Below are 24,851 nucleotides of genomic sequence, written 5' to 3'. Positions count from 1 at the left end.
TATCTTTCGATGAATCTCCATTCTATCTCAGGTTGTGAAAGCTGGAAAAGATCCTGTCATGCTGTGAAGACCATGAAAACTGATAAAAGGCTGAATATTTCAGCAAGTCAACTGTCTGAAATTTAACTCCAAAGCAACCATGAAGAATGTTTTGCAAGGCAGGACTTAATTCTCCAGGAGCCAACTTTTGTCATTCTAGATTTATCTTTTTATCAAGAGCAGATGTTTCAAATTAATTCAGCGATATACATCTCACACTGTATCTTGAATATCATTTGAGATCAAATTCAAGTTGATTTCTGCTTTTAGATCCTTGCTGTTTTGTTGTATTATATACCCATGCATATACTGTATGTAAAGTGTTATTTATAAAGTTATTAAAGGTGGGATAAAAATCTAATATATGAATAAAATATCCACCAAGTAAGAGTGTTTAAAAATGATCCAGACTATAATCAAGTTGAATGCTGGCAAAGTACTGAATTCCCACAGAGTAAATGAGCAGACTGAACGAAACACATTCCTTTGTGCATCTTTGTACTATGAATCAATACCAATATGAAAAACCAAAAAAAATCCACAACTGTTCATATTTATTTATTTATTTATTTACTTATCAACTATAGAAACTGCCCATCTCCCTCACAGAGGGATTCTGGGTGGTATACAAGTAAACTAAATTATAACTTCATGCTATATTTTAGAAAGTACTGTATCCAAATATTACGTTTCCATTTTCCTTCTGAATTAACCTCCACAATAATTTGGATTACTATTTATTAGAATAGTTTAATGTGAAAATGTATCTTGGAATTAGTCAAATCAAATTGCCTGTAAAGCGCAGAACCATGGTGTAGCTCACACAATAACAACCCAAGTTGTCTAGTTGAACTTGATTTCTTAAATATGGAAATCATTTCTCCATTTTCATCCACACTTTAGGGAACCAATCCAATCACACAGCAAAATGAAGCAGCAAAAACATTGCCACAAGACACCTTTTATTGTCATTTATCCACTAGCAAAAAAAGGTGTACATCAGCTTCAGGAAGTACATTTGCTTGGCTCCTCTCAGACTAATAATAGTGCTGAGAAAATTCTAAGAACTTCACAAAATTTGACTACTCAATTGGGAAGAAGTAGAGGGTATAAGAATTAAGGAAAAAAGTCTCTTGAAGGCTCTGCTTTTCCATTTAAAATACAGATGGTGACTTCGTACACCATGGACATCCTAGGAAGCAACCCAACTGCAGTTATAATTTCTTCATTGGACATGTAGATTTATTCTGCACTGATTCCGTTGTGATCCTAAGATCATATCAAATATGACCTAGAATAGAGTTGTAGATACAAAATTCACATGCATAAAAACTAAAGTCAGTAAATCACTACAATTCCTTGCAATGCAAGAGTTGAGAGTGAGATGAAAGTGCATAAAGAAATCCATTGTCTCTAGACCGTTGATGACTAACCTATGAGATGCATGCTGCAGGTGACACACCATGTCGTTTTTGTGACATACTCTTATCTCCATATACTTTTAATTTTCATATTAAATGCTTAAATGTTAAAGAGAATATCTCACTTATATTCACTGCAATGAAGAACTCTCATTAATCATCAAGTAAAGTTTTTTCCCCTTAAAGTTTCTGCGGCAGGGGTTGGAATATGCCACAAAATTATGCAATTGTAGAATGCAGTTATGCAAAACATAGACAGACCTGAGATGAATACAGCCTCTAAAATGGATGAAAAACAAACTTTTGGTTGAGGTGATTTATAATTATGTGTTTAATTAAATTATAGTATATTTAATTAATAAATATACACAGTATATTTACATAGTATACTAAGTATACTGTATACACAGTATATTTAATAGGGAAATTTTAATTTGTCTTGAATGTAACCTGCACTTGCATAACAACTTCTCCTTCCTCCATCTCTTCCCAGTTTGAATCTTGCATCTGATGAAGTGAGCTGTATCTCACATTTATGTGTCTGAAAAGATGCTACCAGACTTCTCTATTGTATGTAATAATGTTGATTTATTCACTATGGAATAAATCTAAAAACAGATATTGTTAGGTAAACATTACATCTAGGTCACTGGTGGGAAACACTAGTGGCTGCACTCATCACTATAAATGCTTAATCATCCTTATATTTGGTTTAGGATGCTTGGTTTTCTTAACATTTATCAGCTCGCTTGGATATAAGTTGTATCTTATTTCTAAATTTGTTTGCATATTTAGAAGTAATTTTACTTATTGACAAAGTTTTATCAAAATTTGCAGTTAGAAGTATGTTTTGTATTTTTTTTTTAAAGTTCCTCTTTACAGCGTTTTCAAAAATTTTTCAAAGTCTGTTACTTCTGCTTTAGCAACTTCAGCGCAAAACACATCATCTGGCATGGCTATCAATTTTTCCAAGGAGATGTAGTTTGGTTGCTCCGGATCATATTGGGCCCTTCCCAGGAACTTAAGAAATAGATGTCTTTCTTTGATTCGTAATAACTTTCCATTAAAAATCTAAAATAGAAAAAAAATTGAAATGTATATTTTTTGGGAACAAGTTATACTGACATCAGTGGCATACAGTTCTGAGCAAATAGAATAGAATAGAATATTGGCTAAGTGTGACTGGAAACACAAGGAATTTGTCTTTGGTTCAATATGGCATTGAACAACAGGTCATTAAAACTAGTGACATGTGCAAGACAATTTCATTTACTTTTTAAAATACATTAATCAATATCTTTGCATCTTGAGAATTGGATGAGCCTGTTTCTTGATAGTGGTTATGCTAACTGAGTGGTTTTGGCTGCTATGCTATTTTATGTTATTTCTTCACTGTTTTTATTGTTTTTGATTGTGAACTACTCAGAGATACATATATGAGATGGTGGCCATATAAATCTATTAAATCTATCATGTTGATGTACAATCTGCTTGAGTTCCCCTTAAGCTACTTTGTACATTTTGTGCTCCAATGACTAGTAATTACATGCATTTCAAGAATCTTACCTGAGGAAAATGTACCATAAGTTTGTGGGAAATGCCCATTACATTATGCACATAATCAAAAATCTGTGTTAACTTCTTTTTGCCTATACTTAAGTTTTTAGGGACTGTGTGTGCAATATGGCGGATTTCATTCTTACTAAATCCAAGTTCTTGCTCATACACCTGAAAAAGAGAGCAATTTCTATGAATCAATTTTGAAATTTGAAAGAAGTCAAAGAAACAGATGATATTGGGACAATATTTTCAGGGGGAAAATGAAGCATTTATTCCCCCCCCCCCACAATTTTTAAAAAATATTACGTTCAACACAGTTCTGTGGATTGGCCAAAACAAAACAAGTTACAATATCTTTCCAAAATCCTTGTGTGATTTGTATCCTCAGTGTCTTTAGAATATTGAAACAGAAAATAAAGTCCCAGCTTTCAACAGACACACAATGTTAATTACTATTAATTACTGTTATTGAGCATTAAAAATTTTCTAACATTCATTTATTACACTTGTACACTGTATAAGGTATAAAACTGCTGGAGTTTACACATAATACAATGCCGTGCTAAAAAAAGTATAAGGTATAAAACTGCTGGAGTTTACACATAATACAATGCCGTGCTAAAAAAAGGAAAAAATGTAGCCTATTTCATATAAACCTAACCCATAATGAGGTTCACACACTTCATTAAACATACAGCCCCCTCTATTTGTGGTTTGTGAGCAACAAGACACAAATTATTATACAAAGCACTACCTCACACTAGCTTTTCATCATATTTCTGTATTTATAAAGAACTTAAACTTATTAGTTTCAAAGTCACAGGTCTTGTGCAAAACACTTTACATATATTTCTGTTATATGTTAAGTATAAAGCAGAATTGGAACTTGTGAAAACTGCTCCAGTTGCTATCCTGCATGACTCTTAACAACTTTTATGAAGCGAAATAATGATTTTACAATAATTGCTAAAAGAAGGAGACTTACTGCAAGATTTTCTTCGATTGGTTCAAGTTCGCCTGTCAGCAATCTTGGAAGACGGGTTACCAGATTTCTAGTCTAAATTCAAAAACAAATAAAATATATTAAATAATAGCTATTTAGATTAAAATAAACATTTGTATTTCATTGGCAGAATATATTGTATTTATAAATAGGCAACATGATTCTAGCTGAAAAAAATATGAACATATAGTATAGTAAAATCACATTGGAAAACAATTTACTTTAATATATAGGCAGTTTCCCAAACATTTAATTTTAAAAGCAAGCAGTGATATATCTTCTATTTATGCTCATGCTTGTGTTTAAAGTGGCAGCCATATTCATGGGAAGCTATTAGGCCTCAGCTATGGAATTATAGACACAGATTTTCTTATTTGGGTGTTATGATTATGTAAGGAAAAATCTGCCAGATATACCACCCAGACTGTGACTAATATAGGAATGTATTTTATAATATAGATAAAATCTTAACAGGATTTCAGATTCAACAATTTATACACATATGTTGAACATCATGACTCAATTACTTCACCTTCCATGGCAATGGATTTTTTAACTAACCTATGACAATATTATACCATATACATTCTTTTCAGAAAACTGGGTATAATATGGCTATTTCTGCCATCTAGATAAATATTTATCTAATAGGAAGTTTTAAATTCTTATGATGAAAAAGATTCTTACTATCTGTTTATGATTTTTGATGATTTTTTTTCAATTATATTTTCACATATTGTGGGCAAATATATACTGTAATCAAAGAAGAAATTATCAATATCTCTCTAGTTGTTGCTGAATTCCAAACATTGCTACACAGTGCTCATTTCAATCTAGAGTGGTCTGTAAAGAAAAGCAAAAGGTACCTTTCTTGGATTTAGTCCAAGTACATTTTGGAAGAAACCCAATCTATCATCCAGATTTTCCACAGAAAGAAGGAGTAAATCTGGAGCCCTTAAGACCATTTGTGTAACTGCTTCTTTGGGAAATTTTTTTGATATTAGATAGTTGACCCTGGAAAATAGGGGAATACATTCATTTATAATGAAAGAAAGCGAAGTGGCAATCATTTATCCAAATGATCACATCCCCGGCATTATCTATCAAAGTAGCAGATATTTCAATAATATTAACAAGCAAAGCAGCTAAAATGAAAGGTGGAAAAGAATTGACTAAAGCAAAATACCACAATTCCCAATTAATGAGAATAAATCCATAATGTAAAAAATAATTAGTTAACAATTTCCAGATGCATTTAAATAAAAGTTCTGTCAATACTAGCTGAGCTTTGCGATGTGCTCTTAGTATCCCATATGGCTAACACTAAAACAAGCATGCAAAAATATATTTTTGCAAGTGAATGCAAATATATTTTGATTTTAAGGAAAAGCTCTTAATGAACTTAAATGGCGTGTTTAAATAAATCAAGAAAGGTTATCAAACAGTGGCTCTAAAGATTTACATTCTTTCTCTGCCAAGAAGACATAACCATGGAAAAAAGAGCTGGGAATTCATCTTGGACATTTATTGTTCTTCTAGCCTATTTCTTAAAATAGAAGCCTTAATACTATTCAGTTCATGAAAACTGTTTGTGGGGGAGGCAGGCTTTCTGGACAGAAGGTCAATTGTGAATCTCAGAAAGCATTGAGGGTAAACTGGCCTAATATACTTGGATAAACATTTCCATTATAATGTACCTACAAAAGGGACAGTGAAATGAATTAACTTGAAAAGGATCCCAAAATTAACATGTTCTTAGTATTGCCAACTGACACATAAAGAACCAACTGTAATGTTCTCATCTTTTTGTTTTAATTAACTTCCCCCAAATGTAGGTAGGATATTCCCCAAATATTACACAGAAACAATCTACAGGCTTTTCATGCTCATCAAAATTTGGAAGATTGGGAGAAGGAAGATTATATAAGAGAATTGTTATTTATTGCATTTCATTTCATTTCCTTCCATTCTCCCACTTTTTTAAACTAACATTATGTTAAAAGAGTCTTATAATTACTTAACTTTTATCCCATTTCTGAATCTACCATTTTACCAGAACCTGCTTTAAATAGTATTCACAATCTGATTCCATTCAGATATAACAGAAACCATGTTTTTAGCAATTGTAGTGACGCTTAATCTTTCTTCTCTTTTGTGTGCTAGAAGGGAGAAAAAAACGATGTTTCCTTTGATTTTAATACTCCCTTGTAATGCTGAGAAATCTGGGAAATTAGGTTTTTAATTATGGATTCTTTGCACACAAGTGAGTGATTTAGGGCTTACAGTCATAATTCAGCAGCATCTGAAGTGACGGTAAATTTTTCTACCATGGGTGCCTTTTTAAAACACTGCTATACAAAGTCTTCTGGAAACTTAAGAGATACTGGTCTTGCGCTTGAATCGATTTAAAATCCAGGTCATTTTTACATCTTCCATTAATAAGACACATAAATATTGTAATGTGAAGTTAAGCTTCTAGAAAGTGTTTCAATTTCTCTGCCACCAACAGCCAACCAGCATTGTAGCCCAATTAAGAATTATCCATCTTCAATGGGCTGTTATGGCACTCCTATTTCAGATTCCATGTTTTTAAAAAACATTTTTCATATCTGCTGCTAGAGGTAATCATTTCCCTTGAGCAGGTTATCACAAAAAGACTGCATGAGGTTTACAGAATTCCTTAGTTGATCATAAATATAACTTTTAGCAAAACTTAAAATTCGATTTTCTTAGATATTTCGAACTTCAATAATGTTATTGTATACTAAATCTCTTTTCAAGCAATTTTAATTATATTATACTGAAGATGTAATTGCGGAAATATTTCCTCTGTTGATAAAAGGCTAGATTTTCCCTTCAACTAGAATATGTGATTAATAATAAGCCTTTAAGAAAATGGCAAGTAAAAGGAATTGAATCTCTAATCAACCCTCTATTTTTTCATTTCTATCTACTGACAAGGAATTTTAATTTTGCCCCATAATGAAAAACACATGTCTGTGTTTGGTGAAGTCTCAACAATCAAATTCTGTCCCTACAATTCAGAATGCATTACAAATTTTACTGAAAATAAACAAAAATCTCTTTTTTCCAACTTCAGGAAAACCTCCATGAAAATTCAATGCATACATTTTATTGGACTCTATTTGGGAAGGAATCATGTGTAATAATGAACAGAACTTGGCATTCTTTCTAAATAGCAGCTGCTGTACTTGTTTAAGCCATTCAGTTGAAATTACAAATAGCCCTTACTGAGCAACCACAATTGGGGCTGGCGACTTGGTTAAGTGAATTGGTTGCTAAGTGAAACCATGATTGTGTTTATGATCTTACATCAGCTTTCCTTTGCTTTACAGACCTGTGAAAGTTGTAAATGCGAGGGTTGGTCACAAAGTTACTTTTTCATCACCACTGCAGCTGTGAATGATTGCTAAATGAGGATTATCGGTATGTTCAATTTGTGACTGGAAAAACTTCGGCCAGCTACACAAAATCCATTTGGAAAATAGCAAGCTTAGTAACCTACCAACCCAAAAGACTATACTTTGATATGAATCATCTACTGTCCAATACAGACTTAAGAATTCATGTATTCCTCCCTTTCTCATCAGCTTTTATTCTTCATGCCAGCAGTGCTGTTTAGAATGTCTTAGCTCCTGTTACCATACCAAACCTACCATTCTAAAGTGGTGTCACTGGAGCAAACAAGAAATCCAAGGACTTCCAACCCAATGCAGGTTTAAATATCTGAGGTTTAGTGGATGAGGGAGTTGGAATGCCCAGATGTCCTTACCTTGTTTTTAGATCTTCCACCTCTTCGTTGAGAATATAAGGATTTTTAGTGAGAAATGTCCCAAATTGTGTATCTTCCAAACCAATATCATTAAGAAATAGAAGGATTTTTTTAATATCAGTTTCAAAATCGAGTTTTACAAGAAGCTGGCCTGCATTTGGATGTTTTTCCAACATGGACAAGTTGACTCCTGCAGGAAATTCAAAAACTGAGTAAATAACCATTCAGTGAAAATAAATATTTGTCCTGTTGTGTGCCCAATTTTGTACATGCAGACAGTAAAAGCTATGTCTTCTACTTTAGATATAAATATTGTACTTGGAACAACCCCACTGAAATATTAAGGTTCACATTTACTATCTTAAGTCACATTGACATCAACAGGTTTATTCTAAGTCTGATCATTATCTGAATCCACCCCTGATGTTTAACAATTTTGAGTTCCACTGCACAATCTTTGATTTATAGTCAGTTTTAATGTGATTGAGTAAACATAGATAGCAACGCTAAATCATGAAGGATTGTGGTAGAAAGCGTTTCCTATCATTCTGGTAAAATTAGCAGATCAGCTCCATTCTTTAAAGGTCTCAGAAGAATATTGATTACTGGCACCAAATAATTTAATATGATACAGATACAGAAATGTTAATATGATATTGATTGTAAAGATAATAAGTAATACTGTATACATCCTGAGGTACATGTAGATAAATAATAGTTCTAAAGAAGTTGTTTTCCAAATGCTTCATGAATTTTTTGTATTTAAGAATCCTTCTATCACAAATAAATTGTGCAAAAGAAAGTGGTTTCTGCCCTAATTATATTTCTGCAATAGAATATACCTTCCATCTACTGTTTTACGATAGAAATATATTCTGAAAATACGACTGGTTGTTATATAGTAAGAATGGTTATCACAGAGTTCCAGCATATCAGAAAGTGTCTAGCAAGTGGAGCTATACTTACCTAGAAGCACCAATTTGCGCAATGTTTCTGAATGGTCAACATAATCTCTAAGTGAGAAAGATTCTAACGGAGGTGGTGGTGCAGCTTTGATTTGAAGAGACTCGTCTTCTGAAATTTTCTCCAAGGGTGATATAGGCAAGTCATCTTCCAAATCTTAAGTTCATTAAAGTGAAAAAAACAATTGAAATTAAGGCAGTGATAGAATACCAAACACATGGCTTTTATATGGTGAGCAGAGCTGAGCTATCTTAGCTATTGATAAATAACCCTAATGAGAACTCTTTTATTATTCTGGATTAAACTGATTATTATTCCTTTAATTTCATGACAGTATTTGCTTTCAAAATATAGGGAAAGGGAGATTCTGCCTTTTAAATAGTCTATTGAAGACTATTATTTTTTAAAAATGAGAAACCCAAAAACAATAACAACATATGAAATCTTTGAGGATGATGATCCATGACTGTTTAGGAATCTCCCCCCCTCCTCAGTTTTTATTAGATAGTTCTGTTCTTATGGCATCCAATGAAACCTGAATGCGGTGCAATTTAGAGTCTCAAAGATTCCCAATAGTTTTTGCCATTTTGCTATATATGATTACCAGTATATTTGCTCAACTCAACAATATTTCCCCCTTATCTTTTTAGCTAGGTTGATTTGATAGCATTGTGTCTTTCCTTCTCTCTCTCTCTCTCTCCCTCCCTCCCTCCCCCCCCTTGAATTTCTATTGCCACCTATTCGCCCATGGTGACTCAAAGTGGTTTACAGAACATAAAACCACATTTAAAACAACGCAAACTAACAAAAAGAATAAAATAAATTAATATAGTGCAATATAACAAAATCATTCCCCACCTCCCACCCCAGCGACAGCAGATCACACGAGCCATTTAATGGGCTCCACCCCACTCTGGATTCCCCAGGCCCGCTGGCAGAACCAGGTCTTCAGCACCTTCCAGAAGAGAATTACAGTGAGGGCCATTCTAATCTCTGGGAGAATGTTCCAGAGAGAGGGAGCCACCACGCAGAAGGCCCTTCTTCTGGGGCCCATCAGGAATATCTCCCTCGGAGATGGGACCTGCAACATTCCTTGCCTCACCACTCTGATGAGTCGGGTAGATGTGACCGGCAAGAGACGGTCTTTCAGATAATCTGGTCCCAAGCCATGAATGGCTTTAAAGGTGACAACCAGCACCTAGAATTGCACTTGGAAGCAAATCGGCAACCAATGCAGCTCCCGCAGGAGAGGTGATACATGTGCACACCAGGGTCTACACAAAACCATGTGGGCCACTGCATTTGTATCAACTGGAACTTCTGGATGCTCTTCAAGGGCAACCCATGTAAAGCATGTTGCAATAGTCAAGACGGGAAGTGACTAGGGCATGAGTGACTGTGAGTAGGGACTGTTGGTTCAAGAATGGGCATAACTAGCGCACAACCCACTAGTTTCTTCGAGCAGGAGTCGTGAGTCCAGGAAAACCTCTAGATTACAACATGGTCTGTTTGGGATAGTGCCACCCCATTCAAGACCAAAGGTGGCAATTTTCCCTGAGCCAACAAACTCCAAACCCAGAGCCACTCAGTCTAGCAAGGGTTTAGTTTTAACCCGTTGCTCCCCATCCAGCTCCCTCTAGGCACTGCGAGAGGAAAAACATGGCATCATTTAATTCACCACAGACCAAGACATACAACTGAGTATCATCAGCATATTGGTGATACCTCAGTCCATGGTGACGGATGATCTCACCCAGTGGCTTCATATAAATGTTGAATACGAGCGGAGAGAGTACCGAGCCCTGCGGAACCCCATAAAGCAGTGGGCGAAGGCTGGATCTCTTATATTATTAAGTTTTATACAGTTTTATCTTTCAATATTGTAAGCCACCCACAGTTACCATGTGGCAAGATGGGTAGTTAATAAATTTTATAAATAAACAAATAAATGAATAATTTACCAATTATTTACATAAAAATGGCAGTGGGTACAATAATCTGCACTCATGCCTAACCTCTAGCAAAATAATACATTTTTGTTTGATTGAATCTCCACATTTTATTGTTTATAAAAATTTATTAGCCACCTATCTTATCAAAGGGCAATGCTTGGTGGCTTACAATCATACATACACACACACACACACAAAATTTGTGGCTCTGAAGAAGAAACTTATAACTCATTTCTGAAAGTTATAACCCTACAAAATATTCTACAAATTTGGTTTTACAAGCAATTAGTGTCACAAGTTTCATGCTTGCATATTTGTTCCTACACACCCACCCATACCTACCCACCCACCCATCCACGTCAGATTCCCACACTCTCTATTAAACTGTTAACTGTCCGGGATTACACAACACAATAAAATTGAACAAGCCATATTATACCTTAGGGTAAAGAGTGAACCCCATAGGAAATTTAGATTTAGATTGGAAATTTAGCATAATTATATTAAAGCCATATTTATAGCTGCACAAGCGATATTAATCATTGCTAATTTAGATAAAATAGTATACTATGGCTTGCTCAAAGCTGAGATCAGACAATTTTAATTACATTGCATAAAGTGAGGGAAAAAAAGGTATTTTTGCAATGAACCCAGATAGCTTTGAAGCTGAGGGTAACTCATATACTGAATAACATATTTTATTACCCTACAAATAAAAGAGTCTTGCAGGAAGGCCACACACGATTTGGACAAGAATGCTAGGGCTAGATGGGCATGCCTTAACAGGAAGAGGACAATGAAGACCAGCTGGGCTGGTGGAATGTAAGGCAGCCAAAAGGGCAGAGATACGAAAGGAGGTAAGGGGTGAGGTGCATTGGAGTTAGTCCCTTACCTTGCGGAGGTTCGGAGCTGAGAAGGACCAATCCAGGAGTAGCTTGGATCGGATTAGGTCTTTACTTAACAATTGGTGGGATTTGGTTAACAATGGCAAGGGGGAATGCTGTCACGTGTCATGTGATGACTTACTTTTCCAGTCTCAATTACTGTTCTTAACTGGGAACTAACTGTATAAGATTCATCCTCAACTCTACCAAATAATTTTCTCAGGCTCAGTTAAAAGGTGTGATTTTAAATACTATAGCAAACAATAAATTCTAAACCATTTTTTAATAGAGAAGGCAGAGGAAATAAAATTGAAAAATTTTAGATGTAGTGCTGCGATATATAATGTTCAACATCATATAAATGTAATTTGTTGCTTACCTTGAAGCAATTCTTCGGGATCTAAAGTAGGTACTATCTCGGGTTTTGGCTTATCAATCAAAGAAAGTGAAGTCTGATGGGGTTCAGTACTTGAGCTGCAGACCTGCCTGTGATTCTCCAGTTGCAAAGTTCTAAAGTTTTTTAACAGCATGTGGCAATAATATCCGTAAGGACAAAAGCACTGTAACTTTGATGGTTCAAGAAAACGTGTCCACATTTTTACTGATTGCTTTCTCAGCTCTGTACTCTTTATAATACTGTGTGCATTTAACAAAGAGCAGCATCTGGATAACTGTCGAGTCCACAAAGGCATCTTACTGATTAAGATCTGTAAGAAAATACCAAAGGAACATTTACATTTATTTGTTAGACAGAATAAGGATTTGTAATGCTGGTTTGCAGTGATGATGTGCTTGATGGAGGGTTCAAACATGTCATCAGTTCCGATCGCTTCATGCTCAAAAGAGATCTAAGTTCAGCCCACTTTGAATTCCTTTGACTCTTATCTATCACAAATTTGCTTTGACTGTTAGTAGTTCAGATTCTTGTATAGAGCATTAACCTATATTCATTTGAACTGCCTGGATTTCTGATTTCCTGTGTTTGACAACTGTTATTATGCTAAGGAAAGGAAACCTTGAAAGCTCTCAAACCCTGATTTTGCCATGGAGTATGGAGATCCCATGGAACTGTGGAGTCTTTTGAAAAGGCTTCACAGTCTTTTGAAGTTGTAAGGTGTAAGTTTGGACTGCACTCTTCCTTGTTCCCCCCCCCCTTATTATAGCTTTTTAACTGTTTTTTATCGGTTTTAATAGTTGAATTGATTGTTTAGCTTTTGTTTTAATTTTTTATGCCACTCAGAGTCAGATGCAAGTGAGATGGGCAGGTATAAAAGTTCAGTCAATCAACCAATCAAGCAAGGGGGGGATTTGATTTAAATCAAGTTGATTTAAATAACGATTTAAGTCACTAGTAAAAAGGCTTGATTTAAATCAACTTGATTTAAATCATAATTTTTGAAATGCAACTGTCATCTTGGTCCTACAGCAGCTCCTCCTCTGACCTGCTGTTGACTCACCGACAGTCCCAATATTGCAGAATATAGAGCCTCATGGTACAGAACTACGCTCCATTTAATGCTGAATAAACTAAATTATTACTATATTTTAAATAGAAAACTATCTTTAGATAGATTTTTACTCCAAAAGCATTTTATTAAAATAAATTTTATAAAAATAAAAAAATCCAATTTAATGAAAAAAATGTCCGATTTAAATTTTAAAAAATTGATTTTTTAGTTTTTTTTTTAAAACATCAATTTTTATCCACCCTGCAATCAAGTGATAAGTAGCTGTATACCAGGAGGCATGACCAACCTTTTGGCTTGCCTGGGCCACAGTGAATGAACAGGAATTGTCTTCGGTCACATATAACATATATAATACAGCTGATGTATATAAATATGTGTGTATGTTGTGGGTTACATTACTAGCTGCCCAGGTCCACATTTAGCCCATAGGCCAGGGCTCTGCAACCTTAAACACTCAAAGAGCCATTTAGACCCGTTTCCCACAGAAAAGAAAACACCGGGAGCCACAAAACCTTCCTGTGCTTATTTCTTGAGTGGCCACAAAACTAGCATGTGTAGCTAAATTAAAGTTCTGTTTTCTTCTGAAACTTTTCTTGGATTTATCCATGGTTGGCCTACCGGGAGTTGAAAACCTCAATCAATTACAACCCGGTCGGTGTCACACATTGATGGTTGTGATGCATATTTTTTTTTTAAGGGCAACATTTTTTTTATTTTTTTTCCATAATAATTCCCACAATTTGACCAGTGTACAATACAATCACTTATACAACAATAGAATAGAATAGAATAGAATAGAATAGAATTTTATTGGCCAAGTGTGATTGGACACACAAGGAATTTGTCTTGGTGCATATGCTCTCAGTGTACATAAAAGAAAAGATACGTTCATCAAGGTACAACATTTACAACACAATTGATGATCAATATATCAATATAAATCATAAGGATTGCCAGCAACAAGTTATAGTCATACAGTCATAAGTGGAAAGAGATTGGTGATGGGAACTATGAAACGATTAATAGTAGTGCAGATTCAGTAAATAGTCTGACAGTGTTGAGGGGATTATTTGTTTAGCAGAGTGATGGCCTTTGGGAAAAAACTGTTCTTGTGTCTAGTTGTTCTGGTGTGCAGTGCTCTATAGCGTCGTTTGAGGGTAGGAGTTGAAACAGTTTATGTCCAGGATGCGAGGGATCTGCAAATATTTTCACGGCCCTCTTCTTGATTCGTGCAGTATACAGGTCCTCAATGGAAGGCAAGTTGGTAGCAATTATTTTTCTGCAGTTCTAATTATCCTCTGAAGTCTGTGTTTTTCTTGTTGGGTTGCAGAACCAAACCAGACAGTTATAGAGGTGCAAATGACAGACTCAATAATTCCTCTGTAGAATTGGATCAGCAGCTCCTTGGGCAGTTTGAGCTTACTGAGTTGGCAGAAAGAACATTCTTTGTTGTCCTTTTTAATGATGTTTTGATGTTAGCTGTCCATTTGAGATCTTGCGATATGATAGAACCCAGAAATTTGAAGGTTTCTACTGTTGATACTGTGTTGTCAAGTATTGTGAGAGGTGGAAGTATGGAAGGGTTTTTCCTAAAGTCTCCCACCATTTCTACGGTGTTGAGTGTGTTCAGTTCCAGACTGTTTTGGTTGCACCACAAGGCTAGTCGTTGACCTCTCGTCTATATGCGGATTCGTCATTGTCTCGAATGAGACCAATCACTGTTGTGTCATCTGCGAACTTCAGTAGCTTAACAAATGGATCATTGGAGATGCAGTCATTGGTATACAGAGAGAAGAGAAGTGGGAGAGCACACAGCCTTGGGGGCCCTGTGCTAATTGTACAGGTATTTGATGTGATCTTGCTTAGCTTCACCTGCTGCTTCCTGTTTGTTAGGAAGCTTGTGATCCACTTACAAGTCTGTTCCGGTACCTGTAGCTGGTTTAGCTTAGTTAGAAGAATGTCTGGAATGATGGTATTGAATGCTGAACTAAAGTCTACAAAGAGGACCCTTGCATAGGTCTTTGGAGACTCAAGATGTTGTAGGATGTAGTGCAGAGCCATATTAACAGCATCATCTGTTGATCTATTTGCTCGGTATGCAAATTGCAAGGGGTCTAAGAGCGGATTCCTGATGGTTTTCAGGTAGGAAAGCACTAGCCTTTCAAAGGTTTTCATGACTACAGATGTTAGAGCAACTGGTCTGTAGTCATTCAGTTCCTTGATGGTGGGCTTCTTCGGCACTGGGATGATGGTAGAGCGTTTGAAGCAAGAAGGAACATAGCACATCTCTAGTGATTTATTGAAAATATGGGTGAAGATGGGGGCCAATTGGTCAGCACAGACTTTTAAGCAAGAAGGAGTTATCTTGTCTGGGCCTGGAGCTTTTCCTGGCTTTTGTCTGTGAAATAGGTCCTGCACTTCCTTTTCTGTGATCACTAGGGGTTGTGAACCCAATGAAATCGATCCTATACTCAATTTATGCTCAATCCGGGCTACTCGACCGCCACTCCTGTAATGTATCTTTAAGAGTTTTTGGAGGGAAATTAGAGCGGGAAATAGCACGTTGCTGATTGGCTGTTGCCTCCGACTGAACTGTATATAAAGAGGGGTTTGCCTGTTGTTCGCTGCTGGGTTCACTATAAACTAAAGAGCTGTTGTCACTCATCTGGTCTCCTGCCTCGTTATTGCCCGAATCTAACACTGGCGACGAAGGTGGGATTTCGAGGCAAAAGAGCGCCAGGAACGAACCCAGCAAAATAAGGGCGGATAGCAACGATGTCCAGCTATACACCGCCAGCGCCATTCGACCCAGCCAAAGAAAAATGGGGGTCATACATGGCTCGTTTCGAGTGTTTCCTCGAAGCAAACGAACTCCAGGGGGTTTCCGACAACAGGAAGAGAGCATACTTCCTAAGCCACTGCGGTTCGGAAGTCTTCGACACCGCAGAGTCGCTTTCGGAACCAACGCCGGTACAGTCGGTACCGTGGCAAACCCTGCAGACCGCCCTTCGGGCTCACTACGCACCGACGCCCTCAAAATTTGTCCAAAGGTTCGAATTGCGGCAACGGATGCAACGAGAGGGCGAATCGATTCGCGAATACATGACAGCGCTGAGAAAAGCCGCTAACCATTGCGAATACCGAGATTTGGAAGACGCATTACTCGACCAACTCATCTGCGGGGTCAGAGACATCCGATTGCGACGGCGGCTGCTGTCCAGAAGCAACCTAACACTGGCCGTCACCTTGGACGAGGCCAGGGCTCACGAGATGTCCACCCAAGCGGCAGAAACCCTGCAAACACCGATCGCGCAAGGGACTGGGGCGAAAACAACCCCGGTCCACAATGAGGAAGTCCAGGCCGAAGAGGACGGCGAGGAAGAGGAAGAAGTCTTCCACACCGAGAGGCCAAGGAAAGACGACCGGGACGAATGCGCGAGTTGCGGGGGACAACACAAACGACAAGACTGCAAATTTAAGGATGCGACTTGTCGGCGTTGCGAAAGGAAGGGGAACATAGCGCAGGCCTGTCGAGCACCCCAACCTTCCCGCCAAAAATTCAAACCGACCAATCAGAGCGTGGGAACGACGAAGAGGCCCGTGATTGGTCGATTCAAAAAAGGCACGAAACTTAATCAGACTGCCGTGAGAGTAGGCCAAGCAACCACGCGCCTTGAAAAAAAGATTTTTACGAAAACGCACATTGAAGGGGTGCCATGCCGAATGGAAGTGGACACCGGTTCATCGATCACGATCATGTCCTGGGACACTCTCGTGAAACGTTTGCCAGCCGTCGCGAAGCGCAAGCTACAACCACAGAAACTAAGGGTACAAGATTACCAAGGAAATCGCATCCCCGTCCGAGGGGTAACGTCCGTCCAAGTCAAATATGGACAACACAACAAGACCCTGCCCATCACCGTAGTCGACGGAACCTTGCCGAGCTTGTTGGGACTGGACTGGTTCCGGGCATTGGGCATGGGAGTGACCGGAGTCTTTCGGAACGACGTCGACCTAAAGGACGCACTCATGAAGGAGTTCGGGGACGTCTTCAAAGACTGTTTGGGCAAGTACGAGGGGACCCCGATCTCCTTTAACCTTGACCCACAGGTTGCCCCGATCCGGTTAAAGGCTAGGAGGGTCCTGCTCGCCTAAAGCCCAAAATTGACCGGGAACTGGACAAACTAGTAAGCCAGGGAATACTAGTGCCAGTTGACCATGCAAAGTGGGAGACACCCATAGTCACCCCGATCAAACCGGACGGGTCGGTCCGGATTTGTGCTGACTACAAGGCAACGCTTAATAAAGCGTTGCAGAAGAGTGCCTACCCCGTCCCAGTAGTACAACACTTACTGCACTCTTTGGGGCACAGCCAGGTCTTCGCCAAGCTAGATTTGGCCCAAGCCTATCAGCAGTTACCCGTAGATAGCAACACGGCCGAAGCACAAACGATCGTAACGCACAGGGGTGCTTTTAAATGCACCCGGTTACAGTTTGGGGTTAGTGTGGCTCCAGGGTTATTTCAGAACCTAATGGAGCGGCTATTGCAGGGACTCCCCGGGGTGGTACCGTACTTTGACGACGTACTGGTATCCGCCGAAAATCTAGAAGAATTAGGGGTACGGTTGAGAAAAGTTCTGGGCATTTTCCGGTCTGCCGGTCTAAAAGTCAAACTGAATAAATGCCAGATAGGGGTAGGATCCGTGGAATTCCTGGGCTATCGAATAGACAAGGAAGGAATCCACCCCACTGAGAGCAAGGTTAGGGCAATCAGGAAGGCCCCAGCTCCCCAAAACAAAACGGAGTTACAGGCGTTCTTAGGTCTGGTCAACTTTTACGCGGTATTTTTAAAAAATAAGGCGACCATAGCCGAACCGCTACACAAATTACTATCGAAGACAGCTGTGTGGTCTTGGGGAAAGGCGGAAGCTAGGGCATTCAAAGCAGTAAAAAACCTTCTGACTAGCGATAGCCTACTGATTCAATACAATGGCACGCTGCCATTGGTGCTAGTTTGTGATGCATCTCCCTACGGGGTGGGGGCTGTGCTCAGCCACAGGTTACCAAACGGCACAGAAGCCCCTATAGCATTCTACTCCCAAACAATGTCATCGGCTGAAAGAAACTATAGTCAGCTAGATAGAGAAGCTTTGGCCATAGTTTCCGGAGTAAAGAAGTTCCATGAATATGTATTTGGCCGGGATTTCGAAATCGTCACAGACCATAGACCCCTACTAGGTCTGTTGGTAGGCGACCGCCCAACGCCCGTGGCACTTTCGCCTAGACTGACCCGATGGACTATCTTTCTGGCTGCGTATTCCTACAAATTGTTGCATCGGCCAGGAAAAGAGTTAGGGCATGCAGACGCTTTGAGCAGATGCCCACTACCAGAGACTATCGAAGACCCCACTCCAGGCACACCCGTCCTGCTAATTGACTCTTTGGACTCGGGTCCAGTCACTTCCAAGGAGGTGGCTCGGGCTTCTTACAAGGACATTACAATAAGAACTGTAATTGGTTGGGTGCAAAGAGGATGGCCCGCTGCGCCGGGCGAGCGGTTTAAGGATTATGTAAAGAAACGCGGGGAGTTGTCGGCTCAAGGAGGGTGTCTGCTCTGGGGGGATAGAGTGGTGATCCCGGAGAAATTGAGGGAAAAAGTTTTGGAACTCCTGCACGAGGGCCACCCTGGGATCGTGAGAATGAAGGGTTTAGCAAGGAGCTATGTGTGGTGGCCCTTAATGGACACGGAGATTAGTGACAGGGTAGGAAAATGCCAAGCCTGCCAGGAGTCCCGACCACTACCACCAACGGCCCCAACTCGGGAGTGGGAGAGACCCCAGGGCCCATGGTCTAGGATCCACATCGATTTTGCCGTCCCCTTCCATGGGCAAACATTCCTAGTGGTAGTCGATGCATATTCCAAATGGCTGGAAATCATTCTTATGAGATCCATGACAGCCGAGGCCGTAATCTCAGTCCTGCGGCGCCTATTTGTAACCCACGGGTTACCCGACACCCTAGTTTCCGACAACGGCCCTCAATTCACAGCGACACTGTTTGAGGGGTACTTGGCAGAAGAGGGCATCCGGCATGTCCTCTCGGCGCCGTTCCACCCTGCGACGAACGGCCTTGCAGAACGTTTCGTACGGAGTGCAAAGGAAGCATTGTCCAGAATCAGGCCAGGCGATTGGCAATTAAAAATTGACACCTTCCTAGCAGTACAACACAGAACCCCTTGTGTAGCAACTGGCCGCAGCCCAGCAGAGCTACTGATGGGCAGGAAGCTTAGGTGCCCATTAGACCGGTTAAACCCAAACTACACCCCAGACGGGTATAAAGGGACAAACAGTAAAACAAGAGAAATGACAGTGGGAAGCCCAGTATGGGCACACAATTACGGAGAAGGCCCAAGTTGGGTAAGGGGGACAGTCCTTGAAATAACCGGACCCAAATCGTATCGGGTAGAGATAGAGGATGGCCGGGTTTGGAAGCGCCACATAGACCAATTAAGAAAAAGAACAACCAAAAGTCCAGAAACAGGCCCTGACTATCAAATGTTTGAATTCACAGCTGACTCAAACCCGGGGCAAACGCGAGACTTATCTGGGTTCGATGAGGTCCAGCGACACCAACCGGTCCATCCTGAAGGAAGCAGGGACGATTCTGCAAATAATCCAGGGCCGGATGGCCTAGAGGAGGAGCTGAGAGGAACAAACAGTCCCTCCGGTCAGCTCGACTCACTCCCAGAGAATGAATTGCGCAGGTCCGAAAGAGTTAGGAGACGCCCAGTCTACTTGCGTGACTACGTAGAGAAATAAGATGCTAATAGGGGTAAAATGTTTTCTGGGAGGGGAGGAGTGTAATGTATCTTTAAGAGTTTTTGGAGGGAAATTAGAGCGGGAAATAGCACGTTGCTGATTGGCTGTTGCCTCCGACTGAACTGTATATAAAGAGGGGTTTGCCTGTTGTTCGCTGCTGGGTTCACTATAAACTAAAGAGCTGTTGTCACTCATCTGGTCTCCTGCCTCGTTATTGCCCGAATCTAACAACTCCCTCCCTTAATCCTTTCTACCCTTCTCATCCTTCTTCGATTTTCCCCACCATCCTTCTCCTCGCTTTCCTACTTCCCCTCCTCTTTCCCACTTCTCACTACCATCCTTTCTAACCCTCTATCTTCTCCTCCTTCTTCTCCTATCCTTTCTTCTCCCTCCCTTCTTTCCTACCTACCTACTTTCTTCCTTCTTTACTCCTCTTTCCTTACCCTCTCCGTTCGGGAGTGGTTACCGAGTAGCCCCGACTTTACACCATTCCAACTTGTTTAATTCTACCCTTATTTCTGTACAATGGCAATCAATCAACTTATAATCTTCCCCTTTCCCCCCTCATTTCCCACCCCCCAAGACTTCCCAGAACAGAATACAGGGTATTGTAACTAACAAACATAATCTAAAATATAACATAAAACATATTCCATTTCACACCATCAAACCATCACACTATCAATTCCCTTCTTTCTTAAACTCTAATACATGTCAATTCCTAACTTCACTCAAAAACTAATTGATATTTTTTAATCTGATACCTATTTTGAATATAATCAATCCACTTTCTCCATTCCAAAATATATTTTTCTTGTGTACAGTCTTTCAAGTAGGCAGAAATTTTTGCATTTCTGCTAAATTTGATACTTTACTAATCCATTCTCCAATTGTAGGTAAGTCTTCTTTCTTCCAATATTGTGCAATCAATAGTCTTGCAGCAGTTATTAAATTCAAAATCAGTTTTGTCTCTATAACAGTGCAATCTGGAATTATTCCTAATAAAAAGAACTGTGGAACAAACCTGATCTTTTTCAAAATGTTCTGCATAATCCACCATATTTTAATCCAAAAGGCTTTAACTTTTTTGCAAGTCCACCATATATGATAATAGGTAGCATCCTCACAATCACATCTCCAACATTTTGCTTTCACATTTGGATACATACATGACAGTTTTTTAGGATCTAAATGCCATCTATAAAACATTTTATAAAAATTTTCTCTTAAATTTTGTGCTTGCGTAAATTTAACATTCCTCACCCAAATTTTTCCCCATGTTTCTAACATTATAGGTTGTTGAAAATTTTGTACCCATTTTACATGCATATTTTGAGTGACAGAGAGCTGCAGCAGAGGGGTGAAAGAGCCATATGCGGCTCCAGGGCCGCAGGTTGCTGACTCCTGCTGTATAGGCTGTGGGCTGGATATATCTGCTCTGACATAGAATCATTTGCTGAAGGTGAAGGAGCAGCCGATAGGGCACTGAAGAAAAGTACACAAACCTGTTAATTATTAATATATAATACTACCTGCACTATATTTACTCCAACATCGGTCGCCTTTAGGTGATGCCTACTACATCAGAGTGTCCCCGACGGGATACTCCAGGAACGGCGAGAGGATCCCTTAAGAGCCTCCCCAAAACGACTTGTAATAAATTGCACCGAGCCCAGAAGAAAGCCGGGGCGCTGGCTTATTTCCGAGGAAGGACCCACCAGAAGCGACCAACTCACCCGGCTGCACCCCGCACCAGGGAAAGCTGCAGCTGTCGATCCCCCGGGAGGTTTTTTTGTCCTTCGAGGACCCGCTGGACCCTGAAGAAAGGCGGGGGGGAATCCCACGCCTGCCCGGCTGCAGCGAAGCCCTCCGCGCCTTCACGAGGGTCGCCTTCCCCGACGCTCCTCCTGACGCAAAGAGCAGGAGGCGAGGCCCCAAGCCGCTCTTCCTCGTGGCGGCGGCGGCTGTCGGCTACGTCTAAAGCGACGCGCCGCCCCTTCTCCCATCCCGGCTACGTCCTCCTGGCTGCCCGCTGGCGCGCCTCCTTCTGCTTTTCCCTTCCCTTTCGCTGAGCCGCGAGGGTTGGGAGCGGCCGGGAGTGGGCCCGCTATCGCCGCCGAGGAGGAGGAGGGAAGGCGCTGCAACCATGGCGTCGTATGTGGGGAGTCGCACTTTGAGCAAGGACGATGTGAACTACCGGCTGCACTTCCGCATGATCAACGAGCAGCAAGTGGAGGACATCACGCTGGAGTTCTTCTACCGGCCCCACACCATCACCCTGCTCAGCTTCACCATCCTCAGCCTCATGGCCTTCGCCTTCACCAGGTATCGGCGGGACCGGAGCGATCCGTTCAGGGGCAGGGCGCGGTGGCAGCCCGGCTGTCGTGCGAGGACGAGCCGCCGCAGAGACCATCTGCTGGTCTTTTCGGCACAGGATGGGGCGACCTTAAAGCGGCACAGCTTTGTGGCAGGGTGTTTTTTTTTCTCCCAGCCCGGTTTGGGCGCTGGAGAAGGGACCGCATGTGTGCAAGTGCCGCTGCTGTGGGGAGCATCGTCCTGTAACATTACGGGGCTGCAGCTTTCCGAATATATGCCTTAATGCAGGGTTTCCTAACGTGTGGTCCGCAGGAACCCTGGGGGAATAATCCCCCTAATATCCTCTCAGGGGTCTGCAAAAATCAAAATTATTTGCCATCTGCTGAAGAAATGTGCAAAAAAAATTTAAAATAATGTATTTTCATTTTTTAAAAAATCGTTGAAAAATACAGGTGTTTTTCATGAAAAAAAACATCAATTCATATTTAATGAGTTTATATTGTTGCTTTTACATGATTTGTTAAATAAGTATTTCATAAATGGGTCAGTTTTAATTTTGAATATGGTAAATACTGATAAAGATAACCTCCGTAATTGGGAAGGTGAGGGCAAAAAGTTTAAAGAAACGGGGTGTTTCAGCCTTGCAGAAATGATGCACTTTAGATCTGGCTAATGCCAGTTTAGGAGATTGGCCACCATTAGTTGCCTTGAGCTTCATCAGAGAAGAAGAGTGCAACAACAGTAGTAAAAACTGAAGTGCTTTCTCTAAAAGCATCATCCTGAGTAAGTAGCATCTTTGTTAATGTTTATAGGCCTTCAATTTCTTACGTGCAAGAACAGTACATCAAATAATATTTGGCTATCCATTTACTTCAGAGTAGAGAGACACAAACTTATGCTGTACTTTTTTTTTTTTTTGTGGGAAGTCAAGATGTATATATTTAATTTTTGTGACTCATTCTACTGTCGAACAAAAACAATGAGAACTTCTGTTCTCTCTAGTGGTATAAGTCTAGATAGGGTGGAGCTATCAAGATGTTTTAGAAATGATAACAGCTAAAATCAATGGGGACAGATAATAAAGGGAATTTGGAAGAGAGAAATGAAAAAGAAAATGAGTGAATACAATCTGACATCAAGGCCTAGTTGGTTAATATATATCGCTCAGATAATATTGTAAGATTTAAAAAAATTAAAGATCTGTCTGGAATTTTTCTTCCTACTCTTTTCTTATCAAAAATTTCTGTTAACAATTAGCTTTTCCTGGGTTCGTTTTATTTATTTATTTATTTATTTATTTAATCACATTTTTATACCACCCTATCTCCCGAGGGACTCAGGGCGGTTTACAGCCTATTAAAAACACAGATATAAATACAAGGTAAAACACTAATTAAAAAACTTATTGAATAAGGCCGAATTTAAAATTATGATTAAAATAATAAAACCCCGTTAAAAACTAAATTAAAATTAAAATCCTAGTCCAGTCCTGCGCAAATAAATAGATGTGTCTTAAGCTCGCGGCGAAAGGTTCGAAGGTCGGGAAGTTGATGGAGTCCCGGGGGAAGTTCATTCCAGAGGGTGGGAGCCCCCACAGAGAAGGCCCTTTCCCTGGGTGTCGCCAGTTGGCACTGCCTGGCGGACGGCACCCCGAGGAGTCCCTGTGAGAGCACACGGGTCGATGGGACACAGTCGGTGGCAGCAGACGGTCCCGTAGGTAACCCGGCCCTAAGCCATGGAGCGCTTTCAAGATGGTTACCAAGACCTTGAAGCGCACCCGAAAGGCCACAGGTAGCCAGTGCAGTCTGCGCAGGAGTGGTGTCACACGGGAGCCACGAGGGGCTCCTTCTATCACCCGCGCAGCTGCATTCTGGACTAACTGGAGCCTCCAGGTGCTCCTCAAGGGAAGCCCCATGTAGAGAGCATTGCAGTAATCCAGGCGAGATGTCACGAGAGCATGAGTGACTGTGCATAGGGCATCTCAGTCTAGGAAGGGGCGCAACTGGCGAACCAGGCGAACCTGGTAAAAGCTCTCCTGGAGACGGCCGTCAAATGGTCTTCAAAAGACAGCCGTCCATCCAGGAGAACGCCCAAGTTGCGCACCCTTTCCATTGGGGCCAATGACTCGCCCCCAACAGTCAGCCGCGGCTGCAGCTGACTGTACCGGGGTGCCGGCATCCACAGCCACTCCATCTTGGAGGGATTGAGCTTGAGCCTGTTTCTCCCCATCCAGACCCGTACGGCCTCCAGACACCGGGACAGCACTTCGACAACTTCGTTGGGGTGGCCCGGTGTGGAAAAGTACAGCTGAGTATCATCAGCGTACAGTTGGTACCTCACACCGAAACCACTGATGATCTCACCCAGCGGCTTCATATAGATGTTGAACAGTAGGGGCGAGAGAATCAACCCCTGCGGCACCCCACAAGTGAAGCGCCTCGGGGTCGACCTCTGCCCTCCTGTCAACACTGTCTGCGACCGGTCAGAGAGATAGGAGGAGAACCACCGATAAACGGTGCCTCCCACTCCCAATCCCTCCAACCGGTGCAGCAAGATACCATGGTCGATGGTATCAAAAGCCGCTGAGAGGTCTAATAGGACCAAGGCAGAGGAATAACCCCTATCCCTGGCCC

At 40.6% G+C, this 24,851-nt stretch overlaps 2 protein-coding genes across 4 annotated transcripts in view; one reads left to right on the top strand and one right to left on the bottom strand.

The window, feature by feature from the left end:
- Positions 1-586: 586 nt before the first annotated feature.
- MTERF3 (mitochondrial transcription termination factor 3) lies at positions 587-21,895 on the bottom strand. Of its 2 annotated transcripts, XM_058174427.1 has the most exons (8): positions 21,639-21,893; positions 11,995-12,322; positions 8,783-8,935; positions 7,817-8,006; positions 4,890-5,037; positions 4,006-4,077; positions 3,027-3,188; positions 587-2,531 (listed from the first exon to the last, which is right to left on the bottom strand). In XM_058174427.1, exons 2-8 carry the CDS (start codon positions 12,305-12,307, stop codon positions 2,337-2,339), a joined length of 1,233 nt encoding a protein of 410 aa, XP_058030410.1. In that variant the 5' UTR covers positions 12,308-12,322; positions 21,639-21,893; the 3' UTR covers positions 587-2,336. The 2 variants fall into 2 exon arrangements, with proteins under 2 accessions (XP_058030410.1, XP_058030411.1); XM_058174428.1 differs by lacking the exon at positions 3,027-3,188 and having other exon boundaries at positions 21,639-21,895.
- A 12-nt stretch (positions 21,896-21,907) lies between these two features.
- Positions 21,908-24,851, top strand: part of PTDSS1 (phosphatidylserine synthase 1) — a 35,569-nt gene continuing 32,625 nt past the window's right edge. For both annotated transcript variants that reach the window (XM_058174426.1, XM_058174425.1), the window contains exon 1: positions 21,908-22,227. In XM_058174426.1, the coding sequence (XP_058030409.1) occupies positions 22,049-22,227 (179 nt within the window). In that variant the 5' untranslated portion in view covers positions 21,908-22,048. The remainder of the gene's footprint in view (positions 22,228-24,851) is intronic.

The sequence above is a fragment of the Ahaetulla prasina genome, chromosome 3 (genome assembly GCF_028640845.1).
Source record: "Ahaetulla prasina isolate Xishuangbanna chromosome 3, ASM2864084v1, whole genome shotgun sequence".
In the NCBI taxonomy this organism is placed as follows: domain Eukaryota; kingdom Metazoa; phylum Chordata; class Lepidosauria; order Squamata; family Colubridae; genus Ahaetulla; species Ahaetulla prasina.
The sequence above is the reverse complement of the archived record's forward strand: the minus strand, read 5'-3'. Positions and strand labels throughout refer to the sequence as shown.